General features: G+C 47.0%; 1 protein-coding gene across 11 annotated transcripts in view; it reads left to right on the top strand.

Annotated features, from left to right (window-relative positions):
• Fry (FRY microtubule binding protein) overlaps positions 1-16,530 on the top strand; it is a 394,540-nt gene that overhangs the window by 326,862 nt on the left and 51,148 nt on the right. For all 11 annotated transcript variants that reach the window (XR_015633957.1, XR_015633958.1, XR_015633959.1 and 8 more), the window contains 7 exon segments: positions 995-1,116; positions 2,816-3,003; positions 4,119-4,213; positions 6,746-7,353; positions 9,035-9,132; positions 10,160-10,330; positions 15,458-15,598. Coding sequence is in view for 8 of the 11 variants with exons in the window: in XM_087578221.1 (XP_087434347.1) it covers positions 995-1,116; positions 2,816-3,003; positions 4,119-4,213; positions 6,746-7,353; positions 9,035-9,132; positions 10,160-10,330; positions 15,458-15,598 (1,423 nt within the window). In the remaining 3 variants the exon portion in view is untranslated.

Genomic DNA, 16,530 nt, shown 5'->3' with positions numbered 1-16,530 from the left:
TTCTTTTTTTATAGAAGATTTTTACATTCATTGATCGATTGATGATTGATCGATGGGGAAGGGGCCAGCCTCAGTGTGCAGGTGGAGGGCAACTACCCAGAATCAGTTCTCGTCTCCCACCGTGTAGGTCCCGGGAATCGAACTCGGATCCTCAGGATTGGCAGCACATGCCTTACTTGTCGAGCCCTCCTGCTGGCCCAACACAAGAGATCTTGATTGTTGTAAATGAGTTTAAAATAATGGTGGTAGGACTGGTGAGACGGCTCAACAGGTAAAGGCACCTGCCCAGAAAGAAGTCTCGCAACGGAGTTCAATCCCTGGGATCCCCACGAAGGTGGAAAGAAAAAACAGAGCCACAGAGTTGTGTGCTGGCCTCCACACAGGCATTGGGGCATGTGCACCCACGGATTCATGTCATCATTATGCGTGATAATTAATTCTAACTAGTTAAAAATCATCAAAAGCATTCTCCACAAACCAGTTATTTTTGAGTAAATATAGAAGTTTTGATATTCTTCTTCTAATTACTAAAGCTACAATATACTGATAAATGTATATTTTAATAATATATTACATTAACATTATGATATATTAATATTAATGTGTTATGTGTTACAATATATTAAAATGAATAGAATCAGTAAATTATGTGATTTACACATACACACACACACACACGCGCGCGCGCGCGCACACGGCTGGGGAGATGGCTCAGCGGTTAAAAGCACTGTTGCTCTCTCAAGTTCAATTCTCATCACCAAGATCAGGTGGCTTAAAACCGTCTATGAGTCCATCTCCAGGAGGACCTGATGCCCTCTTCTGGCCTCTGTGAGCACTGCACTTATGGTACATACCCACACACACCTGAACATAATGAAAAATAATAATATAAATTTAAATAGAGTACCCTTTTTCTTGTGAGTTAGAACCCCCCTGCGTGTCCCTTAACACAAAATGGCAGCCATGTGTTTAACATCAGTATGTTTGGTTTTAGGGCATTCGGGCCACTTTGGTGCCACGAGGACATCACACCCAAAAACCAGAACTCCAAGAGCGCTGAGCAGCTTTCTAATTTCCTACGTCACGTTGTGTCTGTATTTAAGGATTCCAAGTCAGGTACCTTAAGCCGTCGGCCAGCATTCTTCTCTCGCGGGACTTACTCCATGATGGCAACACATCCAACATTTCCAAACTTCAGCTAGAATAAGAGTTATTCCTTCTTGTCCGTGTTCATGTGACAACCAAATATGTCAAAAGACCTCTGGCCCCACCAAAAAAAAATTACTATTTTCATTGTCATTATTCTACTCTTGTCGGTCTCCTAGAAAGAGAACTGCAGTCAATCAATTTAGTGACCCCAAACAATCCTGTCTCTGGTTGCATTTTCTTTCCCACCTGGTCAGGGGTTTTCTGACTCCTGAGATCTTGCTTTAGTGAGGACAGTCAGGTAATATTTACTGCCTTCCCCAATGTGTCTGCGTTTCCAGATCTGTGTATCAGCAGAACAGACACTTTGGCGCCAGGACTTGGATGCCTTTAGAATTAGTTAGATGCTTCCCTATCTTTCTCCTGCTTAAAAATGTATTTCTAACAATGCCTCTTTACAAAGAAAAGCCAGCCAGCCATGGTATCTTATCCTATAATCCAGCTGTCTGAGGCAAGAGGACCATTTTAGGTTCAAGGCCAACCTAGTACATAGTGAATTCGAGGCCGCCCTGAATTACGGTGTATGATATTCTTTCTCAACGAAAGCGAGGGAAGAAAAGGAGGAAACTATTCTATATATACTTATGTATAAAACACAGTCCAGGGGCCGAAGAAGCAGCTCCATAGGTAAAGTGCCCAGCAGAAATGCACCGTAACCCAGCACCCTGAGAACTGGTCAGGGAGACCTCCAGAGCTCCAGTCTCACTGAAATGGGCCAACTCCAGGTTCAGTGAGAGACACTGTCTCCAAAAGTAAGGAGAGAGAGCCATGGTGGAGAACACCTGGCATCAACATGTGGCCTCCGAGTGTGTTCTTGTGTACTGTGCACCCATGTGTCTATTAACATACAGACACATATGAAAGAAAAAGAACAACAGATAGATAGATAGATAGCCTGATAGATAGAAGGAGAGTGAAAAGAATATTGCATGTGTGCACATGGGTCGTGTTCCAGACATTGTGTTGCTGAGTTCTTGTAACATCCCTGAGAGAGACGGCCTGTTACTCACAAGTCAGAGAGAAGGATGTAGGTAGGGCTCTGTCTTCCCCAGAATCGCAAGCCTGGTGATTCAGAACCAGGACCATCCTGTCTCAAAGACACTGTCTCTTCCTACACTTCCCATGATTCATACAACATTTATTTTCATTTTGAAATGGCTCGATGTTCTGCTATTTCATTCGTCTGCCTGTTTATAGATTGTTTTCCTTCGTTTTAAAATTTTAACGCCTCTGGCTATTTTGCCTGCACGCGTGTATGTGCACCTATGCATGCAGTGCCTGTGGAGGCCAGAAGAGGGCGTCAGATCTCCTGGAACTGGAGTTAAAAATGGTTGCGAGCCTCCACACAAGTGCATGCTGGGAACTGAACCCAGGTCCTCTGGGAAGAGCAGCAAGTGCTCTAAATCAATGAGCCATCTTTCCAGGGCCTTATATTAGGCACTTTCACAGTGCCTAAGGCCTGGCACATCCTAGGCCAGCCCTCTATTACCGAGCGGGGTGGGGGAGTCGGGGAACTATGAGCAAGTTCTAACACCCTCGTATCCTCGTGACTTGGGTGCCGCAGTGTGAAGCGCCATGGCTTGCCCTTTGCTCTTCCTTCTGGCCACAGGTCTCCATCTGGAGCAGCACCTGAGCGAGGTTGCCCTGCAGACTGCCCTCGCAAGCTCTTCCAGGCACTACGCAGGCCGATCTTTCCAGATCTTCCGGGCCCTCAAACAACCCCTGTCGGCGCATGCCCTGTCTGACCTCCTGTCCAGATTGGTGGAGGTGATCGGAGAGCATGGTGATGAGATTCAGGTACGGAAGTGAGTGACCACTTAAGTGCCCCTCCATGACATAGCCCTCCCCTGGAGTCTATAGAATTTGCTTTAACCCTCAGAACCATAAGTAATTAGTTACACTAGTTAATCAACTAGCTAGTTAAATTAAAATATCTTAGAAATTAATCTTTCTTAGCCAGGCATGATGGTTTAATCCCAGTACTCGGGAGGCAGAGGCAGGCAGATCTCTGTTGTGTGTGTGTGTGTGTGTGTGTGTGTGTGTGTGTGTGTGTGTGTGTGTGTGAGAGAGAGAGAGAGAGAGAGAGAGAGAGAGAGAGAGAGAGAGAGAGAGTGTGTGTGTGTGTGTGTGTCTGGTGGCAGTAATGGTGGTTTTCTATGGTGGATGGCAAGGGGCTGGTTTGTATTAGATGGGGTTGTTTTGTGTCATTTGGCTCTTTCCACCCTCTGCTGAGGACTCAGTTACACAGCGCATCCAATCAGGGCCAGGATCCCCGCCATACATATTCCAAGCCCTGCCCTTCCCTGTCTGGCTGATCCCTAAGTTGTTCTGGGGACAGGATGGGAGAAGGTCACGCTGGAGACCCTATAGGTGGAGCTCAGAGCCTTGAGGGGTGAGTAGATTAGAGCCAAGGGCACTGAGTGGCTATGAGGCTAAGGCCAGCCCTCGGCACACTCTGTCTCTCTCCCTTCAGTCCATCAGAAGTTCCAGTCAGTTTCATGGAGGCACAGTTCTCCTGACACCTCACCTTGCTTCATAAGGGCACACTGTCCCTCTGTATTTCAGTGGCCTGCCCTTCCCCTCAGCAGGGGGCAACTCACCTCACACCTACACACACACACACACACACACACACACACACACACACACACACACACACACACCATGCCCTGTTGTAGTTTTAATCCCCTCGAGACTGTCCAACATGGGGAAGTAAATCCTTGTAGTTCTTGCCTTCCTCCTGTGCTGTGTAATTCCCCAAGTGAGATTTATAACCTGATCTTAGACTTCATAAATGAATACCACCATGATTGTCCGGTTTTCAGAAATCCCATCCCGGTAGGAAAAGAGTGTGCCTTGTGTAAGCTCATCCTTGGGAAGGTCCCCAAAGGCTGTCTCTGTGTGCTGTACAGGGATACGTGATGGAAGCACTCTTGACCTTGGAAGCCGCAGTGGACAACTTGTCGGATTGCTTGAAGAACAGTGACCTCTTCACAGTGTTATCTCGGTGAGAGTCGGATGGCTGGGGTGTGGTGGGGATGAAGGTTTTGAAATCTACTTAGGGCCTAGAGAGGGTGCTTGATGTTTTCTCTCATTAAGAACAAATGTTTAGATGTATGTGTGTGAGTGTGCACTGCCCGAGTGACTGGGAGTTACAGGTTGGTTGGTATGAGCCATGAAGAAGGTGCTGGGAATCGAACCCAGGTCCTCTGCAAGAGCAGTAAGCACTCTTAACCTCTGAGCCACCTGTCTAACCCTTTGTTTTTTTCTTAAGTTTAAGCGAGTAAAGGAGTTAATACACACACACACACACACACACACACACACACACTCATACACTCACGCACATTGTATTGTAAAATACTCATGCATTTTAAAACATGCTCATAACACGCTGTTCTGAGCATCTGATGCACACTTCTAGGACACACGTAATACACACTCATACATGCAAGCAAAAGTGTCACACAATACACATAAAAACAAAAATAATTTTAAAAAGAATTATTCCCCTCTGGGCTAGCCTGAAACTCACTGTGTAGAGCAGGCTGACTCAGAGATCTCCACGCCTCAGCCTCCTGGGAGGGGCGTAGGGTTGGATGGTAAAGGCGTGTGCAGTATAATATTCCTGGTTATTTCTCTGTGTAGCACTGGCTGTCCTGGAACTCACTCTGTAGACCAGGCTGGCTGCGAACTCAGAGGTCTGCCTGCCCCCACCTCCCCAGTGCTGGGATTAAAGGCATGCGCCACCACTGCCTGGCCATTATTTTAACGTTTTGAGAGAGAGAGAGAGAGAGAGAGAGAGAGAGAGAGAGAGAGAGAGAGAGAGAATGAATGAGAGAGAGAGAGAGAGATCGAGCATGCGAGCAGGTGCCCTTGGAAGCATCAGATCTCCTGGAGCTTGAGTTATAAATAGGTATGAGCTCTCCAACATGATTTGAGGAACCAAACTCAGGTCTAATCCGAAAGCACAGTGTACGCTATTCTTTCCTTTTTTTTTCCCGGAGCTGGGGATTGAACCCAGGGCCTTGCGCTTGCTAGGCAAGCGCTCTACCACTGAGCTAAATCCCCAACCCCCAGTGTACACTATTCTTAAGTAACACATAATGATGGTCCTATTTATTATAGCAGCAAAAGGAACTAAAGCTGAGTGAACGTGGGGGGAGAGCGTCTGAACTGCGTCTGTAGAGCAGCTGGGATAGACGTTGCCTTAAGTAAACACGCACTTTAGGAGATGGTTATTCACCTACTCTCGTTCACTAACTCCCTCCAAATGATTTGGGATTCCATGCCTCCCTCGGCAGTTGAACCTGTTCTTGAAACCAAGTTGGTCGACTGACCCTGCAGCCTTTTGGACCTCACTCTAAGATTTATTTTATTATTCCCATTATGTATATAGTGTGCATGGGAGCTCTGATGCCCAAAGAGGCTAGAGAAATTACATCCCCTGGAGCTGGAGTTACAGATGGTTGTGAGCTGCCGTCCAGATGCTGGGAACTGAACCCAGGTTCTCTGCCAGAGCAGCCAGTGCTCTCAATGGCTGGGCTGTCTCTCCCACCCCGTGAACATTACTGTATTTATGTCTCTGTGTATTCCTGACTGTCCTGGAACCCACTCAGTAAACCAGGCTGGCCTCAAACTCAGAAATTCTTCTGCCTCTGCTTCCCAAGTGCTGGTATTAAAGGTGTGCACCACCACCATCCAGCTATCACCACCACCACCATCATCCAGCTATCACCACCACCACCACCACCACCATCCAGCTATCACCACCACCACTATCCAGCTATCACCACCACCACCACCATCCAGCTATCACCACCACCACCACCACCATCATGGTTTTCAAGACAGAACTTCTCTGTGTATCCCTGGCTGTCGTAGATCAGGCTGGCCTTGAATTTATATAGATCCTCCTGCCTCTGCCCCCTGAATGCTAGGACTAAAGGCGTGCACCGCCACTGCCAGCCAGCATCTTTGATAATCTTTAAGTTGAGTAAATTTTATTGAGACCCTGCCTCCGACTGGGTGGGGGTGCGGGGGAGAAAATCAAATTTTCTAAGTGTAAAAGCATTTCCTTTGCCGCATGTACTTACCTTTCTCCTTCCTGAGGACATCGTATCTTGAGTTAATGGTATCTTGAGTTAAGAGGAGATGAGTTTTGCACTTACTAGTCTGTCTCATTTGATAATTGTTCCCATCCAAATTCAAATAGAATGCAGATGAAAGCGCTGCTGGGGCTTTCGACCTTCTATGATTGAAAGCGTGTATGGGGTGTCTGTGTTTGGAGGCTGTTCTTGCCAAGATTTATTTTTCATAGCCTTAACTTTAAAGACATCCAAGCAGACTGTGGATGTCCCCCATCCAAGTGCTAACCAGGTCTGGCCCTGCTTAGCTTCCAGGTAAGGGTGATACGGGCACCGATGCACGTGGTGCTCTCTAAGGATTTCCCCCATAGCTGCTTCTCAGGACACAAAAGCGCCAGCTCTTTGGTGGTATCCACTGGCATTCTGCTGACCTCACCTCTGTTTGTACCTAGTTCTTCCTCACCAGATCTAAGCTCTAGCAGTAAACTGACAGCAAGCAGGAAAAGTACCGGACAGCTGAACGTCAGCCCCGGGACTCCCAGCGGCAGCACCGCGACCGCAGAGCGCAGCCGGCACCAAAGAAGCTTCTCCGTGCCCAAGAAGTTTGGTGTCGTTGACCGATCCTCGGACCCGCCTCGAAGCGCCACCCTGGATAGGATTCAGGCTTGCACCCAGCAAGGCCTTTCCTCAAAAACCAGAAGCAGCTCCTCCCTGAAGGAGAGCCTCACAGACCCTTCCCACGTAAACCATCCCACCAACCTGCTGGCCACCATCTTCTGGGTCACGGTGGCCCTGATGGAGTCTGACTTTGAGTTTGAATACCTGATGGCCTTGAGGCTCCTGAACCGACTGCTGGCACAGATGCCACTGGAGAAAGCCGAGAACCGAGAGAAGCTCGAGAAACTCCAGGCGCAGCTCAAGTGGGCAGACTTCCCGGGGCTGCAGCAGCTGCTGCTGAAGGGCTTCACCTCTCTCACCACCACGGACCTGACCCTGCAGCTTTTCAGCTTGCTGACACCAGTGTCCAGAGTGCCCATGGTGGACTCGTCCCAAGCTATCGGTAAGGCCGGTGTCGGGCCTGCCTGTAGCCCTGACGCATGCAGCTTCAGGGAGACAAGATGATACCACGTGTCTGTATCTACGGTGTTAATACTAGCGATGGGGAAAACAGGAACAGCAGTTTATTTGTGTCTGTGTGTCTGTGTGTGTGTGCGTGCGTGTGTGCTCGCTTGTGTGTACATGTGTGTGTGCACATGTGCTTGCTTGTGTGTGTGTGTGTGTGTGTGTGTGTGTGTGTGTGTGTATGAATGAATGAATCACCTGGCTTATCTATAGAAAGAACCTTCAAGGTTTTGTGTGTGTGTGTGTGCTCACTTGTGTATACATGTGTGGGTACACACAAGCTTGCTTGTGTGTGCATGTGTGTGTCTGTGTGTGTCTGTGTGTGCTCACTTGTGTGTGTGTCTGTGTGAGTGTGTGTGTGCTTGCTTGTGTGTGCATGTGTGTGTATGTGTGCATGAGTGTGTGTGCACGTGTGCTCGCTTGTGTGTGTGTGTGTGTGCTCCCTTGTGTGTGCATGCATGTGTATGTGCATGTGTGCTTGCTTGTGTGTGCGTGTGTGTGTGTGTGTGTGTGAATGATTTCTGGGTTAAATTGCAAACATTGTCAACTTTGTCCCTTGCTCTTGTACATTTCTTTCCTAATTCCCAACTCGTGTTCTTCTCTTCCCTTCTCCGTCCTCTTGAAAGAATGGTTAGTTCTCTATTGTTCTGAATTTAGCAAAATCAACAACACAAGCTTTCAATATCATGGCAAGTAGCTAAGAATGCATTTCATTAATTAGGTTTTAGCAGCCACGCTGAGCAATTATCTTCAGGGTCTTTCCAGTTGTAGGACTACGGCTTAAGTATGTTTTGTTGTTCTGACCTCGGTCAGCTGTTCCCGACCTCGATGTAGACTGAGCTGGGTCTCAGAGGTCTGCTTGCCTCCCTTCTGAACGCTGGCACTAAAGGTGTGAGCCACCAGACCGGCTTGAAATTGCGTTGGCTTCTTTGCTTGGTTTTGCTTTGTTTTTGAGACAGGGTCTCTACATAATTCTGGTTGTCCTGGAACTCACTCTGTAGACCAGGCTGGCCTTGAACTCACGGCGATCTGCCTGCCCCAGCCTCCCAAGCGCTAGAATTAAAGGCGTGTGCTACCGTATCCAGCTTATATTTTTATTTTTACAAAATCCTGAACTAATGCTTCAGCTCCGTTCGCTGTACGTCAATAAAATCTGTCCAGTTCTCCTTGTTCACAAACAATCACTCCTTGCGATTTTCTGTTGAAATCACAACTGTACTCCAGCGTCCATGGAGGTGATGTCATTTTGGTATGCTTTTATCAGGTCGTATTGACCCTCCCCTGCTAAACTGTCCGGGGGCTGATGGCGTAGCTCAGTTGACAGAGCTTGCATAGCTTACACAAAGCCTTAGATTCAATCCCCAGTGCCACATACGACCAAGTACATACCTATAAACCAGCTGTCCAGAAGTGCAAGCAGGCAGGTCAGAAGTTCCAGGTCACCCTTGCTCAGTGAACAGTCACTTTGGCCTAGGTGAAACCCTGCCTCAAACAACTCTGACAACTGTGAGGCCAATTTTACATCACCTTGGAACCAAATAAGATGTGTGTATTCCTTCCCCGTGTTACCACTCACACCACAGTGCTCAGCGACTGCCGCTGTGTTTTCTCTCACCCAGGATTTCCGCTGAATGTCTTGTGTCTCCTGCCTCAGCTGATCCAGCATTTTGAAAATCCCAATCAGTTCTGTAAGGGCATCGCCGAAAGGATTGCTCAGGTATGCGGTCTCCGTGCCAGTTGGAAATGGCTGGCTTGAAGAAGGCTATGGTTGTCTCAAAACTCGATACTGCTCATAACAGACACCTCTGGGTGGCTGTTACGAATTGGCTTTAAAAACTTTTTTTCATTATTAAGAAAAGCAAGTGGGGGGCTGGGGATTTAGCTCAGCGGTAGAGAGCTTGCCTATCGAGTGCAAGGCCCTGGGTTCGGTCCCCAGCTCCGGAAAAAAAAAACAAACAAACAAAAAAAAGGTTTAAAAAAAAAAAAAGAAAAGCAAGTGGGGGGGATTGCTCAGTGGTTAGAGCACTGAGGTCCTGAGCTCAAATCCCAGCACCCACATGGTGGCTCACAACCATCTGTAATGGGATCTGATGTCCTCTTCTGGTGTGTCTGAGGACAGCAAAGTGTACTCATATACATAAAATAAATAAATATAAATATAAAAAGGAAAAGAAAAGCTGGGAGTCAGGTGGTGGAGGTACGGTACACACCTTTGATCATAGTACTCAGGAGACAGAGGCAGGAGTTTGGGGCTAGCCTGGTCTACAGATCGAGTTCAAGGACAGGAATTCCAGGGCTAGAGAGAGAGGAGGGGGGAGGGAGAGAGGGAGAGAGAGAATGGAAGGGGGAGAGAGAATGAGGAAGGGAGGAAGGGAAGAGAGAGACAGAGAAAGAGATAAATGGGGACCGTTGAGATGGGCCAGCATGTGAAGATACTCGCCGACCTGAATCAAGAGGACAGACTTCCTGGGGTTGTCCTCTGACCCTCACATGTGTTCCCCCAGCACTCACTTGCTTGTGCACACACACACACATACGATAACTATGTAAAGTTAACGAGAGCGAAGCGAGTGGACAGATTTTTGAGGGGAAAGCGTACTAGCCAGTGGCTCAATTTAGCACCTCCAAGGCCACCGGGAAGCATGTGGGCCTTTTCCAGACTGTCTGTGGCAACTTAGAATATTGCTAATGTTCCTCCCTGTCCATTGGAGCATTCTGAATTGCTCTAACGCTTCTCTTCGAAGGTTTGCTTGGAAGAAAAGAATCCTAAACTTTCAAATCTGGCCCACGTCATGACCCTTTACAAAACACACAGCTACACAAGGGACTGCGCCACGTGGGTCAACGTCGTCTGCCGCTACCTTCACGAAGCCTATGCTGACATCACCCTGAACATGGTCACCTACCTGGCAGAGGTAATCGGTGATGCCAAACAAAGTGTCGGTTTAGCATCCACGGTTCGCTCGTTTATACAGCTTTGGCCGTGAGCGTCTGCCATGTATTGGTAGACCAAAGTCTACAGATGCTAATGCGTTGGTTTTAAATCTGCCCAACAAACCAGTGAGTGGGGTGTTCTGGGAAGAAACTGAGGCTGGACTCAGTTCACTGATGAGCTGTGAGTTCGAAATAACTGACCCTAGATCCAGAGGCCTTCCTCCACAGCTCACCCCTCCCCACTTGCTAGACCCTACTACTCACCCCCACCAACACGGCCCAGGTAAACCTGATCCCCCTTGGTGTGACAGTGTGCACCCGTAATCCCAGCAGGTGAGGGGTCGGAGGTGGGGAGTGGCAGCCATTACTGAGGGCTTAGTACGTCGCTAGGTATGTTAGTGACTGGTTGTTCCAAACTAATTAACGAATTATAATCTAGAAAGAAAATCTTTACCACCGCCTCTTGTCTGTACAACCAGAAACATGCCACGCATGTGAGTTTCTAGCATATTCCTTGCAGGTTCTTACTCTGACTCCTGTGCCGTGGATGTGAGATGTCTGTAGCATTTCACAGGGTGGGCAGTAGCATGCATAGCTGCTCCTCTGGGCCCATGTGTTTGGTGCACAGGTCATGGCGTCTCTGAGCAAATCACTGGGAACAGCGAACTTCCTTAGGCCTTTTCAGTGTTTCTTTTTTATTCCCTGGGGTATGCTTGGGTTAGGATCTCCCCACCACAAAAAAAAAAAAAAAAGAGAGGGTCCTAATTCTCCTTGATGTCATTATCTAGTTCTAGGTAACTTGAAACATCATTCCTTCAAGGGCTATATAAACCCAGAAGGTACTGCTCCTCTGACAATTACCACTGATCCTATAGTGTTTCGGCTTACAATACAGATTAGCAGAGAACAGGCCATACCAGACAGTCAACAGCCAAGCTTTCATTGGCCAATTCAATGCTTACTCAAGGGACCAGCATTTTATTTTATTTTTTTAAAGAGTATTTATTTATCTATTTATATAAATACACTGTCACTCTCTTCAGACACACCAGAAGAGGGCATCAGATCCCATTACAGATGGTTGTGAGCCACCATGTGGTTGCTGGGAATTGAACTCAAGACCTGTGGAAGAACAGTCAGTGCTCTTAACCTCTGAGCCATCTCTCCAGCCCCGGGACCAGCATTTTAAACACCCCTCCCACACAGCACTCTTGCTTCTGATAATCCCCTGGTCATGACTTTCCCTGCAAGCAAACACACCCTTCCCTCGGCACCCAGACCGTGTGAGGAGAACCAACACAAACACCCTGATCCCAAAGCAGGGGACAGACAGCGCCAGTGCTAAGGGGTAATGAGTAAAATGGCCACACAGGAGATTTTGTCTAGAACATTTACCATAAACATTTTAAAAGTACAAATTAGATGTGGTGTGTACATACAGTGGAATAATATTCCGTCTTCAAAAGGAAAAACTTCTGAAGCCAGAGAGATGGCTCAGTGGTTAGAGCGCTGACTGCTCCTGCACAGGGCCTGGGTTCAGTTCCCAGGGTCCACATGACAGCTCACAGCCCTCTGTAACTCCAGTTCCAGGGGATCTGACGCCCTCTTCTGAGCTCACATGCAACAGACATTTAATGTACCTATATACATTCACATAATGTAAAACATTTATATATAGAAAATAGGTCTGGAAAAATATTTATTAGATGCATAATTCGTTCTGTTCAGCCCTTAGCCCAAAACTGTCAGGGGAGCATGCTGGATGAACTCCCTGGCTTCCTGCCACACGGAGTTTATTGACTTCCTTTCAGTTTCTTCACTTTGTTCAGGTCCTGTCCCTGCATGCATGTAGCCTTGTGATGCTGTGCTCAGGTGTCCTCTGACCTGCTCTGCCTACCTGGTATTTACTTTGTGTGCAGGAGGCCTTGAATGTGAACGTGGCACTCCACTTAAACTTCCCTGCCCCGTGGCCTATGTTTGTGATTTGTTCGTTTCGAATGGCCCTGTGGCCACATTGTCGTTGTACTCGTGGCAATGTATCAAATGGTCGTTCACTTTTTAACCAAGATTTATTATTTAATTTTAATTATGGGGTAGGGGGAGGGAGGAAGTTGAGGACTGTACCTGCAGAGGTCAGAGCAGGGCATCAGATCCCTGGGCCTGGAGTTGCAGGCAGTTGTGGGCCATCTAACATGGGTTCTAGCCGTCAAACCCTGGACCTCTGCAAGAACAGGGTGTGTGCTTAACCAATGGGCTATCTCTCCAGTCCAATCACGGCTTCGTATTAAAAATAGTTTCGTGAAATAGTATTGTATGATCTCACTTCCTAAAGTAGAAGTGCCCCATCAAAGGACGTGGATGTGTGGGTACTCTTAGTTCTATACATTTGGGGGACTGGTCTTCGCAAAGGCCTTCCTAATCTACAGTACTGCAGATGACGTGAACACGTTTTTGTTTCCCCGTTCTGCCATTCTGTTTGTTCTTTTGCATGATGTTCTGTTTACACTTTCACAGTTTTCTTCGTGTATTTTCTTGTTTTTTTTTCATCTCCTCTCCAGTCAACAGTCATTTCCCACACAATAGATTAGTATGGCTCTCTGCTTCCTCCTGTGTGTGAACTGCTCGGTTATCTCTTGTGGGATTTCAGCATCTGTCTGAATGGTTTTCGTCAGTTCTTCGCAGTAAATCCGAACAGCAGTCCTTTTTAAAATAAAGCTTTTATTTAAAAGTGCCCTTATTTTTTTTATGTTAAAGGTACTTTCTCATGTAGTACCCGCACAGGCCACGAGAGGGCGTCGGGCGCTTTGGATTAGAACTGATTAGAATTGCCTCGAGGATACAAGGAACTGAACCCAGATCCTCTGAAAGAGTCACCAGTGCTTTTAACTGCTGAGCCCTTGACACTGTCTATCTTTTGACTTCATAGGCACCTGCACACATGCAGTGCACATAAATTCTTGTAGACACACACATACACATAAATACATAGCTTTTTTAAAGGTTTTATGGAGGCTGCAGAGTGTTTAGGAGTTAAGAGCACTGGCTGCTCTTCCAGAGGCTCAGGGCTTGATTCTTAGCACCTATATAGCACTTCATGCCCTGACTCCAGTCCAAAGAGATCAGACGCCCTCTTCTGGCCTCCACAGGTACTGCAAGCATGTGGTATATGGACTTAAACACAAGCCAGACCCCCATACATAAAAATAAGTAACATCCTTCTTTTGTATGGGTTTTTTAACCACATAGCCAAGGCTATCCCAAAATCTAGTTTGGGATAGGTTACTGGAAGTATGATTCCAATGTCCAAAGCTGTAGACTTGGGGTGGGTGTGGTGGCACTCACCACTGTGTCAGTTCACACACGTATCCCCAGCACTGAATGAGTAGAGAGTTTGGGGGTAGCCTGGACTACATAGTATAGTGGGACCAATTTAAACTCATTCCTGACAAGCTTACAAATAAGTAAGACTCACACTATGGTTATTTTATTTGGCCTTGACAATTACTGGGGGTCACTCCTAATCTACTCTTCTAACTGCTGGCCTGGCTGCCTACCCAGCAGTGTACCCCAGGTACCTGCTGTTTCTTCGGGCCATGTGCCCACAGTCCATCTCCCCTCATGGCAGCTTCCTCTTCCTTCTCATCTCTCTGTCTCCCACTCTGTCTGTCTCTGCTTCTCTGTCTCACTGTCTCTCTCTCTGTCTCTCTGTCTCTGTCTCACTCTCTCTGTCTGTCTCTGTCTCTCTCTCCCCCACCCTTCCACCCCTAACCAGTTAACTTAAAACCCACTGGTGCCAGGGAAATGTTAGTGATCCCCAAAATCACAGACAGGAGCCGATCTGATGCAACTCACAGAAGGGTCTTTATTCTGTTCGAGCTAGCTCGTACCTCCCACCCACCCACCTAACACACCTCTGTCATGCAGGATGGTTTTGGTGGTGGTGAAGCCCAGGATGTCTATCAGGGCAAGGTTTTAGGATAAGCAGCAAGCAGGAAGTACGTGTACAAGCATCTAATTGGAAGGCTGCTGTGACCTTTACCATAATTGGCTGGTGCTGGGAGTTGCATCATAAACTTAATTTCTGCACCCTTCTGCAGTGGTGATCGTTAGGCAAGGGGTGGACTTGTAACCCTGAGGTGCAGGTTTGTTGGGGGAATGACCTGGAGACACTGGTCTTGTGGAGGGTGTAACCTGGAAATGCTGGTCTTGTTAGGGATTGGCCTAGAGACTGGAACTAGGCTCAGGTTTTGTTGGGAGCAACTTGGAGGCTAATGTTAGGTAATAGCCTCTCAGTTTACCTGAAATCAAACTTAGGTCAGGTTCTCTAAAACAGAGTTTGAATGTAAAAGATTTGGCATCTCACCATCTACCTCTAATCCCTCCAGTGATTGGCTGTAGCCAGCTTCATTTAACCAATAGTTTTAAATCAAGGAACAAGGTTTGCACAATGGCCTGCAATCCTGAGGATTCACCTAGACCTTCGGGTACAGAATTTAGCAGTACAATACATAGCAACAGACCAAACCTCAACAGCAAAGGGAAACAGTATCTCAAACCAAAAAACCAAAACAAGCAAAAAATGTAGACATTTTGAATTTTCTTGTTCTCCACTGCTAAATTATCCAATTGACATCTTTAACGATATATGAAATACTTCTTTATTCCATTAACCGATTCTGAATGTTTCTAACCTTTGCCAAGTTGATGAGCAGCAAATTGTATCTTTAAATTTGTAATCTTGGCAGTGTCCCATGGTTTTCCCTTTGAGGTTTATTTTCTGGTATTTTTCCCTACTATTTGAATTTTATGTTTATAATAATCAGACCTCCATGAATTGCCTTCATTTTCATTCATTCAATAACTAGGATTTGGAGTGGTCACGTGCGCCTTTAATCCCAGCACTTGGAAGGCAGAGGCAGGAGGATCTCTGTGAGTTAGAGGCCAGCCAGTACTTCAGAGCTTTCAAACAACAAGACAAGACAAGACAAAGATAGCCAGGGGTTTTATTTACTCTCCTAAGCACATTGCAATGCCAGGGGTATGGGAAAACCTGGGTACTTCTCCTGGGCAGATGCTAGAGCTGACTGGCTGCACTTTGCCTCCTGCAGTTGCTGGAAAAAGGCCTTCCCAGCATGCAACAGCCACTCCTCCAGGTCATCTACTGTCTGCTGAGCTACATGGACCTCTCTGTAGTTCCTGGCAAGCAGTTTAACATGGAAGTCCTGAAGACCATTGAGAAATACGTACAGGTGAGCATTGAGTAGATCGCTCATTAGTCGAGGCTCTCCATGGGAGACCGAAGAGGCCTGCTTGCCTCTTCCCCTTGGGTGTACAACCATCTGGAGTGAGCAAACCCACCCCCACCCCATTATTCCTGCATATCCTTGAGATACTCTGCCTCATTCCTCCATGTCTGTGACACATCACCGACAGTCAAGCATGCTAGCTGGCCACACCCCGAGTGGCACTTTTAGAAGAAAGACAGAAAAAGATCTTCTGCTTTGAGGGCGGAGCGCTCTCTCTCTCTCGTGTGTGTGTGTGTGTGTGTGTGTGTGTGTGTGTGTGTGTGTGCACACATGGGCTGAGTATTCCAAGCACATACCTTGCTGAGAAGGTGGGGAACGTCCCGAGTTAGTGTCTTATTTCAAAGACTGACCATTGAGAAAGATGACGTGGGCGTGCCCAGTTCCGGGCTGGATTGCTACTTTGGAATTTAGAAACTTAAGGCTGAAAGCACTCCAAAAACAAACCAAAGAGTCAGAGAAATAAAGAAAGAAGAATGACAAAGTGTGGGTAAATGGTAAGAGAGTAACAGTTTGTTGGGCTAGCCTCTGCTTCTGTATGTATTTTAGTATTTCTATAACAAGCAGCCCTTAAAATATTAATAAAAATGGCCAGGGCACACCTTTAATCACAGCAGTTGGGAGGAAGAGACAGGCGGATCTCTCTGAATTCAAGGCTGGCCTGGTCTATAGAGTAAGTTCCAGGACAGCCAGGGTAAAAAGAAAATCAAGCCCCCTCCTCCAAATATATATATATACACAAAAAGCCCAGACACGGTGCCGTACACCTTCATTTCCAATGCACAGGAAGCAGAGACACATGGATCTCTGAATTACAGCTTAATCTGCACAATGAGCTCCAAGCCAATCCAGACCCTGTGGCAATAAACTAATTGATT

Source organism: Rattus norvegicus, chromosome 12 (genome assembly GCF_021556685.1).
Source record: "Rattus norvegicus strain SHRSP/BbbUtx chromosome 12, alternate assembly SHRSP_T2T, whole genome shotgun sequence".
Taxonomy (NCBI): Eukaryota; Metazoa; Chordata; class Mammalia; order Rodentia; family Muridae; genus Rattus; species Rattus norvegicus.
Note: the sequence above shows the minus strand (reverse complement) of the source record. Positions and strands in the feature narration are given on the sequence as shown.